This window comes from Dermacentor albipictus, chromosome 6, assembly GCF_038994185.2.
Source record: "Dermacentor albipictus isolate Rhodes 1998 colony chromosome 6, USDA_Dalb.pri_finalv2, whole genome shotgun sequence".
In the NCBI taxonomy this organism is placed as follows: domain Eukaryota; kingdom Metazoa; phylum Arthropoda; class Arachnida; order Ixodida; family Ixodidae; genus Dermacentor; species Dermacentor albipictus.
The window spans coordinates 72,712,701-72,734,720 of record NC_091826.1 but is presented as its reverse complement, the minus strand read 5'-3'; the positions used below and the strand labels follow the sequence as shown (position 1 = coordinate 72,734,720).

Sequence of the window (22,020 nt, the reverse complement as noted above, 5' to 3'; positions counted from 1 at the left end):
GCTTCAAAATTTAGGCCCAGCCAAGAAGACAATACAAAGAAAATAAAACCTCAAGAATGCTTGAAGCTACCAGCACGAAGATGAGGAAAATTCATTTATTCGCCATTATTCCTTTGCTTTCCGAATGATCGGAGCACCATATTTCCTTCTGTTTCTCTAAGCTGCAACTGCTCTTGCGTTCGAGTGAGATCATAAGCTGGCAAACGGACCCCCAGTACTTTCGAAAGAAATGAGAACTCGAGACATCTTATCTATCTTTGATTTATAAGTTGTCGTATTTGTTTACATCTGTAAAGGATTTTTGGCGGAGTGTATATTTAGCCATGTCCCAAAGCATGTGCTTTACTTAACGAATAATGGCAAGAGGGCTTTAATTTTGTTCCTATTTTGTACCTTTTATAATGACCGTTTATTTTGACCTTTCAATGCGGCAATGATGTTAGAATGCTCTCCATATAAATGAACTGGTTAAAAAGACAGAAGTGTTACTCGATTTCTTAAACAAAGAAAAAAAGGAATGTTTATTGCCACTGTTGTGTAACAAAGTGGTTTTGTGGAACATATAAAGAACTGCTGGGTGCATTTATTTATGACATAATACGTGAAAGCTCTTCAGTGCAGGTATTAACACCAACTGGAGGTTCATTAGTTTCTGCTTGTTCTTCGCTGTTCCTGGGGGGCTTCGTTTGTGTGAAGGTCAGGAACCGGCTGTATAAATCACTTACTGCGGATGATTGATCGAGGGACACAGAATGGCCACCAAAGAGAACGGTGTTAAACATGACGGTGCCTACCCTTTTCTCGTAACCGAGCAGTTCAAGTGAGGAATTGCCGTCTCGGTGCCAAAAACGACGTCGAGCCGTTTCAAACATCTTTTGACCTCGCCAATTCAGCTCCCGGAAACACCGTTCCAAGTTTACAGCCGGAAACACAGCGTCCAGCTGTGCTGTGTACAGAAGCGCGTGCCAATTGTTGAGAACAGAGAGTAACGTTTCTTTCTGGTCTACGAAAAAATCTCCCATGGCTAGCAGCATTGCTATCTGCATCCTTGTACTATCTAGATCTCTGGAAGGATTAACGTGGATTCTTTTTTTGAACTCTTCACTGTTTGCATATGTCATGTAGGCTTTAACTTCTGCAGGTCTCCGAGGCCTTATTATGCTTCCGTGGTGCTGGAAACCTGTCAACTTCTCGAATAAGCTTTGTCGCCCGTCGACGCGCAAGTTGAGGACAGTTTGGCTGAGCAACATAGCGGCACTCCGGAAATCCTTAGTTTGAACGAAGCTCTGAATTTTGTTAAACTGTTGAGCAAATGACTGGCGACCATGGTCGTCAAGCAGCCCAGTGTAGTACAGGTAATCGGTTGAGTTGATTATTTCGAGCAAGGGAAAAAGGAATCCGACGCCTAGCATGACTCCCTCGAACCGCAGTGGAAGCTCCCAAGGGTACCGTGTCGAGACCTTTTGGGCTACTCCAATAGCCGATCGTGCTGTAAAGAGAAAGTAAATCGATACTTGATCACACGCGTCAATAAATGTGCAGAAATACGAAAACATTGCAGACGTTTCGTAGGAATTATACAAAGCATGACTTCCGAAGGTACTGAAGATTCATGGCTTCTACATGAATTTCTATACCCAGAAATGTAAGAGCAAGTATAAAAAATGGTGCACGACAATACTACTAGGCATCATCATCGTCACCATCATCATAAACTAAATAGTACTATGTCTATTGGCATAGAAATGCTTGTAGACTACGAAATATTTTCATAAATTGCGTAAATGTGTATAGCACTGAACCAGATAGGACATTTTCGCTATTTTCCTCCTTAAGATAATATATAAGGCAACACATTACAGTGTTGTGAAAAAACCATTCTGATATGTCATTTTCATGCAAAGCCACAAAGAACTCCAGCTCAACTAAATGAAACACTGCTGATTGCTTATTGATGGTATTCATAAATAGGAGCAGAAGACGTTTTGTTCAAGAACGTAACTATTTAAATAAAACACTAAAACACTAAAATAAACACTAAAAGCGTCCATCGACACGTTTCATTGGTGAAGGTATATCACGTGCCTGCAATAGGTCACCTGAAAGAACATTTTAACGTAATTCTATTCAAATTACATACCGCCAGAAACATACTTTTTAAATAAAAGGTGACGATACCCTTTAAAATTATAAAAAAAGTAATGATAATGCGACTTTTAATCAAAATGACTTCCTGTCGCTGCTCGGCACACAGCATAACCCTGGCCCTCAGTATGAAAGAAAACATCCGAATGGGGTAGACTGTAGTGAAAACCAAGATGTAGCCGTATAAATGTATCGACGTGCTTTAACTCGAAAAATCAAGCTTTAGTGCTTTGTTTCTATGGCAATATGCACACCAGAAGAGCGTTCACACCGTCAACGCCACCGGCGTGCTGTAACGCGGTATCGACGGTGCATGCGTGGCTCGTGCATCGAGGCTTAGCAAAATTTGGAGGACGCTTAAGCTTCGCCTTTAAGAGTGGAACGAGATAACATTTAAAGATCCCTGACTGCTTTTCACGCTTCCCGGCATCTGCAGCTTATCTGGCCGTAATGTTTACCGGGAAACGCTGGCAGCGAACGCTATGAACGAATGCGGGCTTTCTGGTAGAAACGCGGCCTCCTGCGTGGGCCGTGATGCGACGATGGTGAGCGCCAGCTGGAGGTATTGCAAGGAACCGGGCGTGCCGCTCCATGGCCCCCGAGACACCCGCCTGCCGGCGAGCGCAAGTGGCGGCCGCCGCAGCTGTTTTGTGAATCGTAGAAAAGCTGGAAAAGACGTTTCTTTGAGTTTTGCCGTAACAGAATGATTCTTTCTCGCATCGTCAAATTACAATCCGAGAGCTATCATTTTTGCAGGTTGTGTGTAAGTCATAGTTTACGAGTGTTCCACTTATTTTAGCTGGAGAAATTCAATTAGTGCTGTAAATTTCTTGCGTCACATGGACGCAGAATCATTTCGCCGAAGCGACGTCCGACGACGACGACGGATGTTCTACGGCACGGGCTATTTAACTCTATCGCGTTAAAATAGAACGAAGTAGTCGTCTAGTTTACGACAGGAGAGCCGACTGAGCGGATAACAAATTTGGCGAGGGGGCAGTTCCACCAATTGCTTCACACATGGCAACAGTGGGCGTTGCTCCGCACTGGCCACTAAATTAGGCATGCTGCTTTCGCTGCCGTGTTGCCAACCCTAGTTGCCACCTCCATACAGTTTATCGTCGGCTACAGACGTTGCACTGTATGTCGCTTGACGAATGTTAATATGCAGAAATATATGTCATCAGCTTCAGCTCACGCTGCAGACGCTCACCTGATGACGTTCGCTTGCCGCGATGATCCTGGAGAAATATTCTCGTTCGACAACTACAAAATAATTTTGAGTGCGTTTACGGCACAAGCTGGTTAAATGCATCTACAGTTTGGAACCGTTTTCATAAAACCAATATTAACAAGATTGAGTCCGTACAAAAGAAGGCTGTTCGTTTTATCTACCTGCGCTACGATAGCAGTTTTTCACTTTCTTCTAACTACTCTCATCTCAACTTAACCACTCTAGCAACACGTTGCCACAACGAATGCATAAAGTTCCTGCACACCTTAATTAACTCTCCACGGTTTACCCGCATAGGTAAATACTTTAAGTTTGCTTAACCTTCTCGCATGCGTAGCCTTCACAACGTAAATCTTTTGTCATTGCAATCCAGAACCGACATCTACAAATATAGTTTTTTCTCTTAACAATTGAACGTTGGAAAGCATTGCCCGGAAATGTTCGCTCCTTGCCACTGAGCAATGTTGTGCCTGATTTGACATATGATGTTATCGCCACTCCTGCTATAGCCAGAGATGGGCTGCAGTATGTAAAAACAAAATAAATAAAATTGAGAGAAAACAAATTTTACATCGAACGTCCACAACTTGCGTTTGGCGACTTCGGAGCTGTATTGCGTTAGATGTCTGCCGGGATGTCGGCAAAAAAAAAAGCATTATCGAATAAGATCCTGTCCTGTAGGCAAGGTACTAACCTCGATGTAGTTCTGCGGCCTTCAGTGAGGCGGCTATCCTCAAAGCCCGACTTGAGCAATGGACCTCTCGTGCCATTAGCGCGATGACGCCCTACTGTACCGACGCTTTGTTCGTAAGCAGGACTAGCGTCTTGGGGTCAGTTTTCAAAAGCATTCGATCAATTAGTAACAGTTAATGGCCTAGGTAGCGAAGATTTAGCGCACGTTTCAAACTTTTTTCTTTGACCTGTGCACACTCACTGCGCGTTTTTTACAAAGTCCATCGCGCTATTCTGTTGGTTTAGAAGCAATCAGTTTGCGTCTAAGCATCATATGCAATGTTTGACACAATAGTTGTGCGGAAGCCCGCAAGGCGAGGAGAAGTTAATTTATCAACAACTGAGCTGATGATAAATTCGACTTCGCCTGCCATTTGCTAGCCGCCTGGTTAGCTCAGATGGTAGCGCGGCTGTCCTGGAAAGGCGGCGGTCCCGGGTTCGAGTCCCGGACCAGGACGAATTTTTCTTCAACTTTCAGCTGCGAAGCTAATCTTTCGAAGAACCCGTATGGGTTTCGTTTGTAGTACTAAGCTACGTTTGGGTGGATGCCTCATTTTCCCATTATAGACAATGTTGCGCACAATAAATCACATCACCTCCATAAGACTCTCCAGCGATGTAGAAACTTCGTCCGTAGTATTCAGGAAAGAGCCTCAAGAAGCGCCTTAAAAATCTCATGATGTGTATAGATGCCTCTTCAAGTGTAGACGGGTATCTTCCCCCTGTGTCGAAACTGTATCCAGATCCTACAGGCTGATCTAAGTAGATAACGTGGAACTGTTTGACAAGGGTATGATGTCTGTGATACAATGTTCCGGAAGCGTTGATACCAAGGGGCCCATTTTCGAGGAACTGGCCAAAAAGTGATGATTTTCCAGGGCCACCTTGTAACCAGAGAAGAAGAGGTTTATCCCAGGGTGTGTGCTGTAAGGGAAGGCATATGATTAACGAAAGAATCGCAAAGTTTTAATCTAGAGCCTGATCACCCTCTGCAAGTCGAGCGAGTGGATATTCACCGTTTGGTAACAAGCTGTTGCTTCATTCACGTTCCATGTAAATATTTTACGTGTGCCGCTGAACACTTTTAGTTCGTTTACCACTGGACTAATGACTTTTTCGTAGAACAAAAGACCTAGAAACGCATCAATTTAGTGTTCTTTGGATGCCCTGTACGTGGTCATATACGCAATTTATAGGCAAAAAGAAAATTTGAAAGGCATGAGCACCACTCGGCCTTGTATAATATTATGATGGAGCCACGAAAGCGAAACAGTAAATTATGGATATGAAATTCGGAAGAAACAGCTGCATATACATGGAATATGCTGTAGCAAGCCTATGGCTGCAAATGATTACCTGCTGTATCCGATGCGGCTAAAATGTATTATGCTGCCTGTAGCTAGACGTCGCTTTTCCAAACGTCTACTGTGCCCGTATGGACATGATGGACTGTGCCTCAGGCAACTTCTGTGGTTGCTGCGAGACCAAGGAAAATAGCCTCATCTACGGGCATTCTTTGATAATGAATGACAGGTTTGGACGCACCTTTCAGCGGATGGGACGACAGTTCGTTCGCGGAAGAAAAAATATTGCGGCCGTGGATTATACAGACTGGTATCTGAGCTAACGGCCTCATGACCACTGCTACACTTTTTGATGGTTCCTGGTCTCCACAACCGCCTTTGCTTATGCGGTGAATCCTGTTTTGTGTGTGCGATCACATGACTTCTTTAAGTTTCCAGCGTATGTTTTGACCTCTGTGTTCGTATGTTGAGATATCCGGAGCTATTTGTGACGTTTGATTTTTATATTTTTTATATAATGCAATTTTTGGTTTTATATTCAACGTTGTTAACAGTTTAATGTCGCGCCACAACTTCTTTATTTTTTTTTCTTCATATAGAAACTAAATCCTTAGAGAACCTCCTCTTCCGTTAGAAATTTATGTGTGGAAGATAATGAATAGCGGTGTTTCTAGAAGAACCAAGTAACATTATTTGGTTAATTCAATGCGTTAAATTTTGCGAGATCAGCCCTTGACCCATCTGGTCAGGAAAATGGGTACTTTGATGGATGAGACTTCTTACTGTGCAAACTAGTCAAGATTTCGCATGTACGCTTGTTTAGCACAGTTAATAGATCATGAGAAAAATTAGCAATCTGTGTCCTAACTGTCGAAGCCATTCTAACCCAAGTGCAAATTTTATGAACCTAATTGACTAGCTAGTACAAGTACATAGTTTTTAGGCAGCGGCAAGTTGTGGTAGAGCGCAAGGTGACAGTGAGTTCCTCATTAACAACAGTGCAATAAACCCGGATGCACAAATGCGCAAAAACGATAACAAGGCTCCGAATTTCAGGTCTTCTTACTACCATTCCTGCGTCTTTCGTCGCTTCTCTACGCACATTTAATTATGGTCAAAAAGTAAATTGGCCAGTTTACAATTCCTCTAAATTGCAGAATGTGAATTAGTAGCAAAAATTCACTGGCGATTGCAATACTGCCTTGCTAGTCGGGAGATCATGAGAGGCAGTGCGTGGGTGACGCGCGGGCGCGATTCACAGCAGCCGCTGCAGACAGACGTCCGCTCATGCAGTGCTATTTTTCCATACAGACGACGCGCGCTACTTTGGCGCCATGTCGTAGCCGTCGTCGCCGCACAGCCTGTCTTGCGCGGCACTACGCTTTTCTTCTCACGCTTTCGTTCCTCCAACGACGAGAGCAGCCCGTCGTCGCGGGAAAATCGTGCCACCAGTGTCAGCGGCGACAGCACCCAAGGGACGTAACATTGAGCCTTACCCTTCGTGGTTGCTCAGTTGCTATGTTGTTGGGCTGCTGAGCACGAGGTCGCGGGATCGAATCCCGGCCACGCCGGCTGCATGTGGATGGGGGCGAAGTGCGAAATCACCCGTGTACTTATATTTATTTAGGTGCACGTTAAACCCCAGGTGGTCAAAATTTCTGGAGTCCTCCACTACGGCGTGCCTCATAATCAGAAAGTGGTATTGGCATGTAAAATTCTACAATTTTATTTTCATTTTTAGCATTGAGCCTTGCTCATAGCCGCTCGCCCTTGTCCCATGCAGGTGCAGCGATACCCGTCATACGCACTGGTGCCATGAACCCGTAGCTGACGCCGCGGACGAGTGTAGTAGCCCTCCCCACCTCACGCCACCCTGACCGCCTTCGAAAGGGCAGGTGAGATAGCCCACGATCACTTTCCGCGGTCGCCGGCAGCTCAGATCATGCGCAGGCTGTTTCCCCTCTGATCCTCCTCCACTTTTCGCCTCATGCTTTCACTGTAGCCTCCTCCTCCACTTTCCTCCTCGCGCTCTCTTCTTTCATCTCCCGCTGTGCTCTGCGCTCGCTTTCATCTTTCGCTGTGCTCTTTCGCTTGGTTACGAGGTACGAGGTCGAGGCACGCCGATGCCCAACGCAGAAGCAAGAGCTGCGCTCTAAGAGAATTTCATGATGAGCGTAGCCTATAGATTGTTTATATTGTTCCTTAAAGGTTGCTAAACGTTCCCGTCAAACTTTGGTTTCTGCTTTGCCAAACGGTTTTGTGGTCCTGGGTGGACTCTTGACAGCTGTAACCATGGGAACAGAGGTTGCCTTATTTTTTTTTATTTCATCATTCATCATTAGTACAGAAGGAGGTCCCGGAGTTAGAACTGTCAGGGGGACCTCCTATTAGTAATTTAACAATGTAGGAATCAATACATTATGGCAACACAGCAGCGACAGGCATCAGAAAACGTGAAGTTAATGAAGCAAATAAACAAATACGAGAAGGTGCTTACAATAATTGAAGTTCAAAACACAAGCAAGTGAAACCGATAGAACGTATGAATAAATAAATATGTAGTAATTTACACGTTATGGAAACATAGGAATGACACATATCAAAGAACACGAGGTTATGTAACAGATAATTAGAAACAAAGATATGCTTAAAATACGTAAAGTACAAATGTTACATAGACTATGCGACAAAAAAAATTTAAAACGCCTAAAAAAGGAGGAAAAAGAAGACACCGAGAGATAGAGAATAAAAAAATAAATAAATAAAAGCTAAAAGCTAAAATAGGTAATTACAGAATCATTGAAAACTTGAAAATAAATTTGTACACAATATATACTTATAATAATGAATCAGTAGCCAGTAGTGTCGTTAGTAAATATTTCTTCGTATCTCTCCTGAATGTTAACGTTGTGCGGCAAGCTTTAATATGGGGTGGTAGTTTGTTCCAGTATTTAATGGTCGTAAAAAGGGAAGTAAACATTCCATATTTAGTGTTTATTCGAGGGTGTAAAAAAGTTGTTGTTAGAGGAAAATCTCGTATTGTTAGTGTTGGTAAGAGCAGAGTTATTAAATGCGTCTAAAATTATTTCCTGATTTAGTGTGCTGTATATTAGTAAAACCAATTTGAGCTGGAGCATGTAACGTAATGGTAATATGTTTAAGGAACTGAAAATTAGTACCACATGTGACATGTAATTAGAGAAATTGATTATCCTCAAGGCTTGATTTTGAAAATGTTGTAGATGTATTATGTGCGAGCAATATGTGTTTCCCCAAACTGAGATACAATATTGCAAGTGACAATGAATAAATATGTAATAAAGTGAAGTTCTAACGTTTTGTGGAAAATACGGGCCCGTTAGAATTAGTACTCATACTCCAGCAACAATTTTTTTTGAGACCATGTCAGCATGCAAGTTAAACTTAAGTTGGGGGTCAAGTTTGACGCCAAGAAAGACAACTTCATGTGCAGGTGAGAGAACATGAGTTTGTAAGACGAGTGGTGGCGCGGGGGCGATGACGCGTTTATGTGTATGAAAAAGCATAAACTAAGTTTTCGAAGGGTTGATGTGAAGTTTATTATTTGTGCACCACGCAGATAAGTTGCTTAGGTCAGAATTAGGCCGTTTAATTACAGTATTTATGCATTCGCTGTTCGTAAATATAGTCGTGTCGACAGCATATAGTATAGATTAAGTACTGGTTAAACAGGGAAGAAAATCATTAATGTACACCAGGACAAGTAAAGGGCCTAAAAGTGAGCCTTGTGGGACACCCTTAGGTGCTGATTTAGTACGTGAGAGCGAACCTCCGAAATTTACAACTTGTGTTTTGTTATTCAAATAACTGCGGATGAGCATAAGAGCTTGGCCACGAATGCCCAGAGCTTCTAACTTGTAAGAAAGGATGTTATGACAGATGGTGTCAAATGCTTTACTGAAGTCAATGAAAACTGAACCAACAATGTGGGAGTTGTCAAGGGCCTGTTTTGTTTTGTCAGTGAATGATGTTATAGCTATTTCAGTCGAATAACTTTTATGAAACCCGTGTTGTTCAGGCGAGAGAAGATTAAATTTGTGAAAGCAGTTTGTTAAGCGGTTTACAAGTAGTTTTTCAATGACTTTGTTAAAAAGAGATAGCATGCAGATAGGGTGATATATTTTGAAATTATTTCTTTGTTACCTTTCTTAACATAGGAGTTATTTTACCGTGCTTTAATTCGCCGGCGAAGACGCCTGTTATGAACATGCAGTTAATAATGTGCGCTAGTACATCGGCGATATGAGATGAAATAATTTGGTTTGAGAAGGTTGTAAAGGTCGGGACCTGTAGTTCGTAAACTAGCGATTGAATCGGATACTTCCATGGGTGATGTAGGGAACAAGTAAAATGAATAAGGTGTTTGCCTGAGTACTGGCTGTGGTATATTGTCTAGTGAATGATCATGTGTAGGACAGAAAAAAGTATTGAATTCATTTGCGATATCAGTGGCTTCCGTTACTACCATTGTTTCTGTATTAAGTTGGTTCAGTGTGTGGTTTGGTGAAGACAGATGAAGAAAGGACCTAATGGTATCCCCGTTTTGCGGGTTTTATTTTTGTGTTTAACAATCGTTTTCTCAAAGTAGGAACGCTTGGCTTCTTTCAAGAGCCTGGTAAGTGTATTAGAATAAGTTATGTACCGCGACTTTAAAGTTGCATTAAAAGGTTGGCGTTTTAATTTTTATGGAGGTTATCACGTTTAAATGCTTTTCAAGAGGTATCCTGTTATCCATGGGTTTCTAGGGGCGGAGAACCAGTGAGTATTTTGTGTTAGACTCGTACACTCCGAGTACACGCTTTTAATTTTGTTTTTACATTGTTCGAATGCCAGGATTGGGTCTGTTACAGAAAGAGTCGGGTTCCAGTCGATTTCAGCAATTTGACTAATGAACTTAGTGATGTGAAAGTTCGCTGTTCTTATGCTTCGTTGGTACGGTGTGTTAACAGACTTTAATAGAACGAATACGGGATGGTGGTCTGGTATGGGAACAGTGACTACGCCAGCACATTGCTCTAAGTGTAAGTTTGATAATACATGATCTATTAAAGAGTAAGATGCGGACGGAGGGCATCTTGTGGGTGCGGTCGTTAATGAATCTGGGCCACATCTCGCATAGCAGTTGGTATAATTAAAGCAGTGACTATCATTGGGGCTAGTAATATCTATGTTTATTTCAGCGAGGATGACGACATTTTTGTTTTCGTTTGCAATTTCGTTTACAGCCAATTTATTGGTCCCAGTTGACAATCGTAGCGAAAACAGAAAACTACTGCTCAGATTTAACAACATTGAACTTCCTTGAATCTTCTTAAGGGAGTTGCAGCCCTGGGACCGAATCTTATAAAGGTTCGGTTGGGGAACCGTTGGGGGCCTCAGCTGATTGGCCAACATTTTGGTTACGTCGCAGGTCGTCAGAGGCAGCGGAGCGGTATCGCAATTTATGACTACGTCAGGCATCTGTCAATCATCTTCAAAGCGAACCGGTCGTAGGAACCGGTGAAGGGGTAGTCCGCTTTGGGTTCCGTTGCTGTGGCTTGGCTTTGGCTTGTGACCCTGGCCGCGCGCGCCGGTCGCGCGACTCCGCAGATACGCGGGCGTCGCACGCGCGTGCGTTGGTTGCTTCGGAGGCTATTACTTGCCTTTGTCGTCTGCTTGGCGTTGCTCTTTCGGTGTCGACCACGGCTGGAAGTGCGATACGCGTTCGAAGAACTGACGGAGAATGACTTGCACCGCCCTTGCCGGCTTTCTAAGTAGACCTTTTGCAGGCTACGCTATCAAATGGAGGAGACTCGGGTGCAAGCGTACCAGTGGTCATTCCACGCAGAGGAAGGAATATTGCGCGCTGCGGTTCATCGCCACCGGCCTGCAGCTCCCAGAGGTCGGTCGGACGCGAAGCATTCATCGGAATGGCGTAGATCTCTGCTGCTGACACTCTCCACAAAGTTGCTCGTTAACCACGGTAGAAGGGCTGGGTCAGCTTTCCTGTGACCTCCGAATGCCAAGGAGATATTTGCATGGGGAGATCGAATTCCCAGTGTTGTCGCAAGTGTGAATAGCTCGCAGATCGCCGTTCAGCAATCAGAAGGGTTCAACCTAGGCTGGTTCGGCGCTTCCTTCGTTAGGCTCATGAAACTATACAGTCAGGACGGGAAGACATTGTGGAGATCTCTAATTTGGCTGCCCTTTCTTCTCTAGTTCCGGAGTGCCGCACTTTGTTCCTCAATTTCGCAGCGCAGCGCGCACCGTCAGCACCACACTCTTCGATTTTACTTCGCGCAGGCAATGCAGGGCCCGTATATTGTAATGTTCGATTTCAAGTTCCATTGTTTCTATCACGTGACGCGCCGGAGGGCAGATCGCAGGGATAGCGGCGGCGCGGCGGCGCGGCGGCGAGCAAGTCATGTCTGAGCCGATGACGAAGGGCGAAAAAAGAAGGAAAATTGATATAGTCGGCTAGTAAAGGTGTCCCTAAGAACCAGTTCACGGTTTTGTCGCGCTCGCTACTTGAGAAGTGCTGGCAGTGCGCTCCTGTTGCGTGCATCGTGCGAGCTCCTGGTAGCAGACGACCTAGCGCTGCGCTCTGCCAACTCATTTACGCTTGCGATACCGCCTGTCGGCTGAGAATGAAAAAGAATTACATTAATAAATTACTTCTGCATTGCGTAAACGCCCGGCATCACACGTTTATACTTCAGAACTTGGCGTATAATATTTAATTTATATTTTACATTTATTGAGCAAGCATAAACATTCTGAAATTCCTCGATTAGCTCGTCATATAATCACGTACACTTCAGAGGTGACACCTTCTCATCTATTGGTCACGTCCTCCCCTTCTTCCACCACCGGCTTGGTAGTGGCACACTTATGCTATCTTCGGCTGGTCGCTTCCATCCCCCGAAGCAGAGTCGGGCAGATCCGGCGTTACCCGAGCTCAGAGGTAGAGGACGAGCGCGCAAGCCAAACGTGCGACTCGCTCTCGGAGGAGGCAATGGCAGATGCTAAACCACGTGACTACTACCAACGTCCGATGTTTCGCTTATAGAAAGCTCCCGGCGCTGCCGGTAAAACCGGCGGACGCGCCGGCGGGACGAGCGTTCGTCGCAGTGGCCTAGGTTGCCTAGGTTACGGTGGGCCGTCGCCAACAGCAGCAACGCGGCTCTGCGATGACGTTTCAATTTCGACGACTGCTCCGACGACAGGGCTCGGAGCGCCTCAGAGCGCTCGAAGGTGGAGGAGAGCAATCGAGAAGAACCAGCCGAACGCAGGGCGGGCACCCTCTTTCAACCAGCCGAAGACAACGCCGCTCGCGAGAGCGCTCCAGAGCGCTCAGAAACGACCAGTCGAAGATGGCATTAGTGACGTAAGCGGCGAAGCGAACGGTTCGTATTCCGAACCGTTATAAGATTCGGCCCCTGTTGCGCACTTGGCCGCACGTATGCGTGAATCGTCTTTTTCGTCGGCGTATTGGAAGCCTTAAGCTGCTAAGCAGATATGCTGAATGTAAACACGCGACAACAGTGCCGTCATTAATGTTCCTTGGCATCATAGTAGTGGCTGATTTAGTAGTAATTTGTATGCAGTGCGAATACCAGTAAGCACATGACTTTACTCGCACCATTTCCGTGCGACTGTTATATGCAACTTGGGTGTGTGTGGATCTGCAGTGATACACGCCTCCCAGGAGTGATACTAGTGAAGCAATAACGTTGCAGTGGCGCTACTGCAACTGTTCATATCCAATTTCCGTGCCATGTCAGCTCTCTCTGACTGCTCCGACTGGATATGGTGTGTTCAGATGGCAGATTTGGAGCTACTGCTCCCTGCGAGATTACGGCGCACTGTGGCAGTACCTGTGGGTGGCACAGGATTTGCCACTGGAATCTAGCGTCTGAGGCAGCGATTTTCACAATGCCTGCAGGTGGTCCATAGGACAGTAGGCGCAGAGAAATGGTGGTCAGCTCTGCATGTAGGTGTAGCTACACAGTAAAGAATGGCGTAGAGTGATGATGACACGAACAAAAGAAAGCAAATTACTAGCGTTATCTCCGCAATAAGAACTTGCTGCACGCAATCGACATGAACCTACTGTCGCGCGTGAAAGAACGAAAAAAAAATCTGGTGTCCAGGCAGCGTTAATCCTGTGTTATTTTTCTTGCGCTGCCATAATATCACGCTGTTAGCTAAATGCCGGACGATATCGCCAATATGCCCGGAAGAATGATATGAAGTGTTTAGGCTGAGAATTACTTACCGTGGCTTTGATGAGCAAGAAAAATAAGTACGATGTCTTGTCATCATTGACAGGAATAAAACCAGAAAACGCTTTTAGGTTGTCGCATGGCTTTGGCAAGCAAACACGGCTGGCTAATCTCATAGCAAGAAGTTGTTCTCGAGGTATCCGGTCATTCGTTGGGTAAAGCAGGAGATCTTCGTTCGATTCCCTGAAAGTAGACGGCTTAAGTGTACCTAACACTCAAGTCATAGAAATCTTTACCAATATCAGTATCTGGCAGGCAAAAACAGCACGAGAAACAAGGACTGAACCGCACACAAGTCGAGCTCGGTTTTCAATTACAAGATGCAATATCACCTAGTCCACTGTGAGACCCTCGTGATACATCCGAGCGATTCCTTCCGCGCTAAGACAGGGTTTGCATCGATGCGGAGGAATCTTGGCATTGGGTCTAGAAAGGACCCCCGAATGTTCGGATGCTCTCAGAGCATTCGCAGGAAGCACGGGACCGAAGTTCTTTTGGGTGTCGTTCGCACACGAAACTCGAAGGTGACAGCAGCTCCGATACAGCGTCCTGAGCCTATCGCGCCGCTCTGAATAAAGAAGGCGAATGGGTTCCGAGCACTTGATTTTCATCATCCGAATGTAAAGTACAACGCCAAAGTGCTCTATAGAGCGCTCAAAAGCGACCAGTAAAATGTACCATTAGTGTCACGTGCTCTAATTTTGTTACTTCGATGATTTTATATAACACTTGGAGGTTGATGTACACCGTATCGCCCTAAGAGCTTCATAATTCTAGCAGATCATTTCAAAGTTCGCAGAGAAATTCAATTTTTTTCACTACGAGTATGCGAATATTCATTACTATGAATATCAATCGAACAGTCGTTGCTATTCTATCCATGTTGGATTATAATTTGTTTTATTTTATTATAATATTGCAACGTTTGCCTGAGCTCGCATGACACCGATAAAACTGCGTACACACCTTGTGTATTTGTCTCTTTGCTATCGTCATCAATGCTACGCTCTTCTGGCGAAACTGTGACTTTCTTTTTCTCAGAACGAATACCCGTATCTTTTTACACTTTTCTTTGTAATTTGCGGGCACCGGCTGCGTGCACTAAGCGTGGTTAGCTAAGATTTTACGGCACCACGCGATGCAACAGACACGAATCTCGGACGCCGTGAGCCGTGTCGATGCATTGTTCCCGACATGATCTCCATGCTGGCGCTCATGATCGCACTGTTACGTCCCGACTATCTTGCAATTTGTTCATAAGCGCTTGCTAACAAGATACTATCCACCAGGAATGATGTGGGTATTTGTGAAGTTGTTTTTAAGGCTGAAGCTTTCAAACCGCCAATTAAGGAGATTCGCGATTTAACGAAGTTTTTCGCTGCAAGTACAACTTCGCTATAGAGATGTCAGACTTTATTTCAAATTGTGGTACATTCATTTATTTGGAATATATAGGCAACAGCTACAACATTTGTTGATGTCTACAAGAAATGAAAGCTATTGAAGTGAAGACCGTGTCTAATGATTCTGCTGTAATGGAGCTGCTCTTGCTGCGGAGGTGCACCAGTTCATAAGTTAACACGTGGGATAGATAACTTCTGCTGAATGTTTTTTGTCATTCATCATGCAGTTATTCACTTAGAGGCAGCCTGTATGCTAGTTTGTTGTCTTGAATTAGGCAAATGAATTTGTTTTTGTCCATTCGCGCCATGTTTTTCTTCGTTTAAGACAATGTATGATGCTGTAGTATCACACTTGAGTGCTTGAACGAAATCAACACTTCATCTGCGTCAGATGACGATCTATTTACTCTTTATTTTTTGCTGCTGTCATGGTCATGGTGTGTCAGACAACTGAAATCAGAGTTTTCTAATTTACAAGCTCCTCAATTCACTGGACCTCTATTTGTGAACGGTATGACATTAATTTAAGTATACCTGTAAATAACTCATGCAAATAATGTCAATGAGCCTTTGTTTTCGCCAAGGGGACTCTACGTAAACTTGGTCTTTTGCTGTGTTTGGAAATGAAATATTATATATACGATTAGATACTCGGAGTTTGTTTTTCTCGAATATTCTTATGCGAGTCCAAAATTTCACTATTCTAACACATTCGATCTATTTACAATATACCGGCAACTAAATTTGTATAGCACAACAAACTAGCCTGTATCTCTTCTTTCGTATGCGTTAGAACTAGTTTCCTTGCGCTAATTCTATGCTGGTGCAAAATATAAAGTGTAACCTTTTCTATGAAAAACCAGCGCAGTTTCAATGCGTAGCACTCCACAGCTTGAAAGAAACGCAGCTATTATTCCAGTTGGTATTTAAGCCTACGCACTTAAGGAGCTATTTCTGAACAATCCTCGCATACAAAATAGATACTTTTTGCTGCAGTGAACTTCAACTATTACTATTATTTTTATTGCCATTCGCTTCGCTAAGCCTATTGCATTTCAATAACGTGGTGGCACACTTCGCATCTAGGTGAGTTGCGCAATGCCATAATGTCTCACACTTTCCGCGCGACTGGAAGAGACATTTATTTATTTATTTTATTTATTTCTCAGATAATGCCGACTACCTTTTGGAAGCCACGGCAGGAGTAGGTGCATCGGCTTTATAAAGAAGAATAAATCAGCATTACAATTGTTCTACTCGACAAAAGTGATAACAGTAATAGTATTGCATAAATATACTGAGAAATCACATGTGACTGCAGGCGAGAACATAAGAAAAGTACACAATCATTAGTACTGTAGCAAGCTCGTACCCTCACGGAAAGGTTGTGTTGTTGAGATAATACAGCAGGCACAGGAGCACCGAATGAAAAAGTGTGAAAACATTACTATGTTTGTAGCCATAAGCTAAGACACGAAAGAGCTGTTGACGATGAAGGCAATAAACAAGACTCCCGAAGTTAATTTGACTGATGAACGAGGCAAACCGAAGGAAAATGTAAACAAACAATAGCTATTCAGAAAGTGATACATGAGTACAGTGTTAGACTCCCGGAGCATTTCCGCGAATACAAGCATACACCAAAAGTAACAGAGAAGTCCCTAGAGAAGGGGAAAATAGTGACACGCATACGTTGCGAGCTATATGCAGTATGAAAAAAAAATGTCCATTGCCGATAAATAGCACAGGTAAGGTTGCGCGACTGATGTGAAGGCACCGGCTTATGATAACCCAACTATGTCACATGGAAGCGTGTTCCATTCTGCTGTGGTTTGAGGAAACAATGAAAAAAAACGATATGAGTTTGTTTTCAGTCGTGGTATTAGAATCGTTTTGCTGTGTTTCCATATCGTCGGCCTCGTGCTGTTGTGCTGCAAGTAAATGATGGATGCCATCTTTCTTCTACTGTTTACAATATCAAAGAGCAGTTGCAGTCGGTGTAGCTTCCTGCGTAATTGTAGAGTGGGCACTTCGTAATTTCAGAAGCACTTCATAATTTTTGTTCAGGCATGGTTGCTTTTCAGGCTTGCAACGTGAAAGCGCAATAAGTTGCAGTACGCATTAGCTAATCTCATCAGGTACACAGACTATTGAAGCTGTATACATAAACAAACAGCTTACCTCCGAGAAAATATTAGCTGACCGTACTGTAAGTGTGTGGACTTAAGGTGCTTTGATTACCAAAACAACCTTTTCGTTTTCGTTATGGGGTATTGTTCCCCTAAAACACGTTTTTTGGTTCTGAAGTGTTATGGGCTGTCAAAACTCCTGTTTCTTTTTACATGTCGCCCGCAGGTTAATAAATGGAGGTCGCTATTAGTCGAAAGGCATTCGATGTAGTGCAATATTATATTACGAAGTCTGTGTGGTTTTGCGGTGCCTATTGGCTTACTATACCCAAGGAAGCATACTGCCGAGATTTATTGTTTAATTACGTAGAACTTATATGCTCCCCCTGTATCTACCGTGCAGGTCGAAACGCCATGGCTGTATAAGCCGGTTAACAGGTACATGGGTCTTACTAGCGCGAGCAGTGCTTGTATGCAAATATTTCGTGTGTATGTGTGCTCTGTCTCGTGTTGGTGTTACTCCGTTGTGCGTGTAGGATGTGCTTGATTATCGAAGTGCTGCTGCGTCGCGGCCGTCTTTGTATCCTCAAGTAAACCCTAAGAAGAAATAGAACTCTGCGAAGTTTTCTTTTCTGGTTGTTTTTAGTGACACTTATCCATCAATGCAGCAATACTACTTTTTACTGGTTCTTATTCTTCTTAGGTGCCAATGCTTGGAAGCGCCAGCACCCATGGCTTCTAAGAAACTGGTGTAAGGGCAAGCTTTGCAACTTTTAGTGAAAAGGGTGTTATTGCGGCTCAAACCACCTATTGTATGGTTGTTTTCGTTTGGGGATATTCCTGTTTTATAGGGTGTGTGTTAATTATGAAGGTGTTAGTATTGATTCCCACCTGCAGATATTTTAGTACAGAGTATTTATGGTACCACTACTTCAGCGTCCAGAAAGGTCCTCATTTTCAGAAATATTCTATACCCACAAACCATACCTTTCAAAAAATTTTCGCACACACGAGGACATGCGATGCCGTACCGTTGTCACAAGCGCTCGCTCAAATCCACATTAGCCGACTAAAAGAAGGCAAGAAGGTATTTTCTATGAGCTTTTAATTTATAAAAAAATTATAAAAGGGAAAAGTTTCTGTACTTAAATTTTCAGGTGCCACGCTACGTCGGTAAAAATGTTCCTGGCTCTCCCGTACTCGAGAGTAGACGTAAGCATGAGATGGCAACCGGCAGAGCAGATTGGTTGGATATGATAATAGCAACCATCCTAAAGTAGATGTAGTACATGTTCGCAACGACACAGCCCACCACAACACACCGCAACAAGTCATACTCTGCACTGGTCCACATATACGCTGCCCAGCTGGAACAAGAAGACCGCACGACAGGCAGAGAAAGACGCCCGGAAGGAGGCGACGCAAAACCCGCGCCGCGGAACTGGCGGACCGCCGGCGTTGAGTGGTCAGTGCCAAAAGATGATAAGTGCACAGTGTCCTGTATCTGCCTTTTGAAAGTCGCTATCGGAAAGGGCAAATAAAACTTCAGCGTACTAGAAGTTACAGCTTGAGTGATGTTGCGAACGAGCATTAAGAAGAAATTAGAAAAAAATGGCTGTGGCTTAGGTAAGGTTAAGCCCAGGATGCGAAGCATACTAGCCTTTATTTTAGTTGTTGAACCACTGTTTAGCCTGGTGAACTGCTGTTGCTTGGCTATATTTGGTTCGGCTAGACGAAGAAACAACTCATGCATTACTTCTTCGCCTTCAAGAGTGGAACGCGACAGCGTTCCCGTCGACCCGCCAAGGGGTGTAAGACAATGGGCTACAGGGCAGCGACTACGCGCCCCGCATTGGACGCGGTGAGCGTCGAGCAAAGCAGCGTTCGGCGCGGCAACGAAATGTGCGCCTGAGCAAGAGACGCACGCCTTAGAAACAGCGCGTTTCTAAGGCAACACCGCATTCACTAGAGGCGCTTTTGTACCGCTTTGAAGCGTTGTACTCGTGGCTCAGTGGTAGCGTCTCCGTCCCACACTCCGGAGACCCTGGTTCGATTCCCACCCAGCCCGTCTTGCAAGAGTTGAGCCAAAGCCACTTCTCCTCTGTCGTGACGTCACGGTGTCACGTGATTTCATGGTCACCGCCGCGCCTGAGGAGCTGGGTTGAGCCGTCGTAATATGCTTCGCATAAAAATATTTTTTGTAACTTGTTTGGGCAGTAGCTAGCGTATGTAATACTGTCCTGCACAAAAGATTGAGGGTCAGAGACCATATTTTTGCGGCAAAAGCCTTCGGTCTCTTTGCTAGAAGGTCGTGTTGGGAATTACAGAAAATATCACATGACCCAAGGAAGGCCAGAAGCTAAGCAAAGCACGTCCAGCCGTGTATAAGGATGATTTATGATGAGCAAATGATTGATTAGTGATTGGATACAGGTGGATTAGGGTGAATTAGGGCGGATGATTGACGATTAAGATGGATTAAGGTAGATTAAGGTGGAGTAAGGATGATTAAGATGGATTAGGATGCATTAAGGTGGATTGGGGTAGATTAAGGTGAATGAGTGAGGGTTAAGGTCTCTTTGGGTGGATTAAACTGGATTAAAGTGGATTAAGGTGAATTATAGTAGCCTTTACAAGGCTGTCGCCTTCGCGTTTCTTGGGTGATAGCTGAGGACACCTGCGATTTCTTGAAGTTTTGACTGGTTGCCCGGAAGATTTCGTTTTGTCCTCGCAAGATGCCCGGATGTTCTCCTTTGAGTGCCCGGATAACAGCTGTGATTTTTCGCTCAAAGTCACTTGAAAGTCGCCAACAACGGGAGCCAAAAGCGTTTCATGCTTAAAAACGCATTACACAAGGCGGTATATAATCGTTCGCAGAAATCCCGCATAAGTTAGACAAGGAGCTTAGCTTACACAAACGCAACAGAAACCACTGCACCTTCATGGAAGCGGAATTGGCCCCCCTGCCTTGCGAGTCATTGGCAGTTAGGAAGGAATTTCTTTTGTGGCTGGTTGCATAAATAAGCAGCGTCCTTTTAAACTGCGTGCTTTTTACTACGTGCTTCTGGGCTACTTTGGGCGTACTTCTTGCAGTGGAAAGAAAGCGACAACAACTTAGGAAATGACCGCACTATACCCATAAACACTTTGGGAGACTGGGTACCTATGTGAAATTTTTTAGTTCGTGGTTATTACGATGTTGTGCAATTGTCTGAATTTCAAAATTTGCTGAGGTACTTACGCTTCGTTGATATATGCACAGTGTGGAGTTGCGGTTTCGGTATGAACGAAGGAAGATTCATGGTGCCCGTCTTCAGTGTCGCATTTAGAGACTGTTAAAATGGCGGCTGAGATGAGGACGCCGTTTGAGAACTGGTGCAGCTTCATTGCTACTTGGGCAATGATTAAACAGAATACCGAGAAAATGCCCAGGCAAGGCGGGCGCGTTCCCGTAGGTCTTGTCTGTTTGTCGGGGTTGCATTCTTCACATTGTTTGGATGACATTTTGAAAATGCCGTGGCTCGCTGAGTGTCTGTCTAACGGGTAAAATGAGCGAACCTTTGTTGAGGACGACGTTGGTCGTGAAAGAGTGGCAATAAGTGATTGTATACTCGCACTTCAATATGAATGCTTGATCCCACGAACATATTTTTGTTTACGTCTGGAAGTATTGCAATTGCGATGGGAGCACAGCTGGCAGTTCATTCGCAAAAATACCGATAAATCACAAAATAGGCAGCGTGCACCTATCTAGCAGCTACGTTCCTCTTCGCTCTAAAGATGCTTCACTTCTGGCAAAGAAGTTCGAAGGCTACTTACTACATTGAGTCAAGAATTATGATGGACCACTTATAACAGTATCAAATTTACATAATTTACACCGTGTGTATACCTCAATAATGAATGTTTAAGTATCAACCAACTTATTGCACAGTCAATCTTGCTGCGTCTTTTCATAAAAAAATTGAATCACCGGCACAAAGCACGTGCACGATGCGGCGTACAAACTCAGCTTGGGCATACACTCTCCGAGCCAGCGCAGACCTTTGTGTTGTATGGTATAGCGTTCAGCCCACAGTGCTAGCGACGAGACTATTAGGTTACGTACGCTACCACAGCATGGAACAGAGTGGGTATCTACCGCAGCTCTCTTGTAAGCGTGCAACTGAATCGAACGTGATGACGCCGGCCTGACGACAATGTATTAACGGTGACCGCATGACGATGGAGGCCTGGTGATGGCGAAAAAAATAAAGATAAAATGGTCACTTTTGAATGAACATGACGTCATGCCGGTGGTGGAACGGCTACAGTGGCATGCCGATGACATCGTTACGAAAGCGAAACGACTAAGATGGATTGACAGTGGCGGATAAAGCTGCGTTAAAGCCAACGCTATATACCTGCGAGCCTAGAACGGTACTTCGAGGCTAATGAAATGACTCATCCAAGAAAGCTGAGGGAGGTTACGCAGAAGGTTTATCCCTCCAAGGGATGGCCGTGGTTGAGAGAGAGTTCACGAAAAGAACAACTTCCAAATAATGAACATCCCGTTTGTGAACGGAAGAACCGGTGGTGTGCATGGAAATGGCCGAAAGAAAAAAAAAAACGACCCAGTTCCCCCGAATTATGAGGCATTGATAGCGATACAGAATAAGTAAGGTTCGTAGGTTTATCGGTCGTATAAATTGCGGTAAAATTTCGCCTACAAATTATATTAACAATCATGGTGTTGCGTACGCACAGGCGAACATGCATAAATTCCACTCG

General features: G+C 44.3%; 1 protein-coding gene across 2 annotated transcripts; it reads right to left on the bottom strand.

Moving 5' to 3' along the window:
* Positions 1–503: 503 nt before the first annotated feature.
* Positions 504–20,678, bottom strand: LOC139046911 (probable serine carboxypeptidase CPVL). Of its 2 annotated transcripts, XM_070520840.1 has the most exons (5): positions 20,492–20,678; positions 13,712–13,901; positions 4,708–5,035; positions 2,604–2,811; positions 504–1,489 (listed from the first exon to the last, which is right to left on the bottom strand). In XM_070520840.1, exons 1-5 carry the CDS (start codon positions 20,635–20,637, stop codon positions 1,333–1,335), a joined length of 1,029 nt encoding a protein of 342 aa, XP_070376941.1. In that variant the 5' UTR covers positions 20,638–20,678; the 3' UTR covers positions 504–1,332. The 2 variants fall into 2 exon arrangements, with proteins under 2 accessions (XP_070376941.1, XP_070376939.1); XM_070520838.1 differs by lacking the exon at positions 2,604–2,811.
* Positions 20,679–22,020: the final 1,342 nt, after the last annotated feature.

Coding starts and splice junctions, on each gene's coding strand:
- LOC139046911 (XM_070520838.1), bottom strand. CDS start 20,637: ATGAAGCTGCACCAGTTCTCAAACGGCGTCCTCATCTCAGCCGCCATT. Junction 5,036..13,711: donor TCTTGCTCATCAAAGCCACG/GTAAGTAATTCT, acceptor CTTCCCTTACAG/CACACACCCTGGGATAAACC. Junction 1,490..4,707: donor CGCTGGAGAGTCTTATGGAG/GTGATGTGATTT, acceptor TTCTCTTTACAG/CACGATCGGCTATTGGAGTA.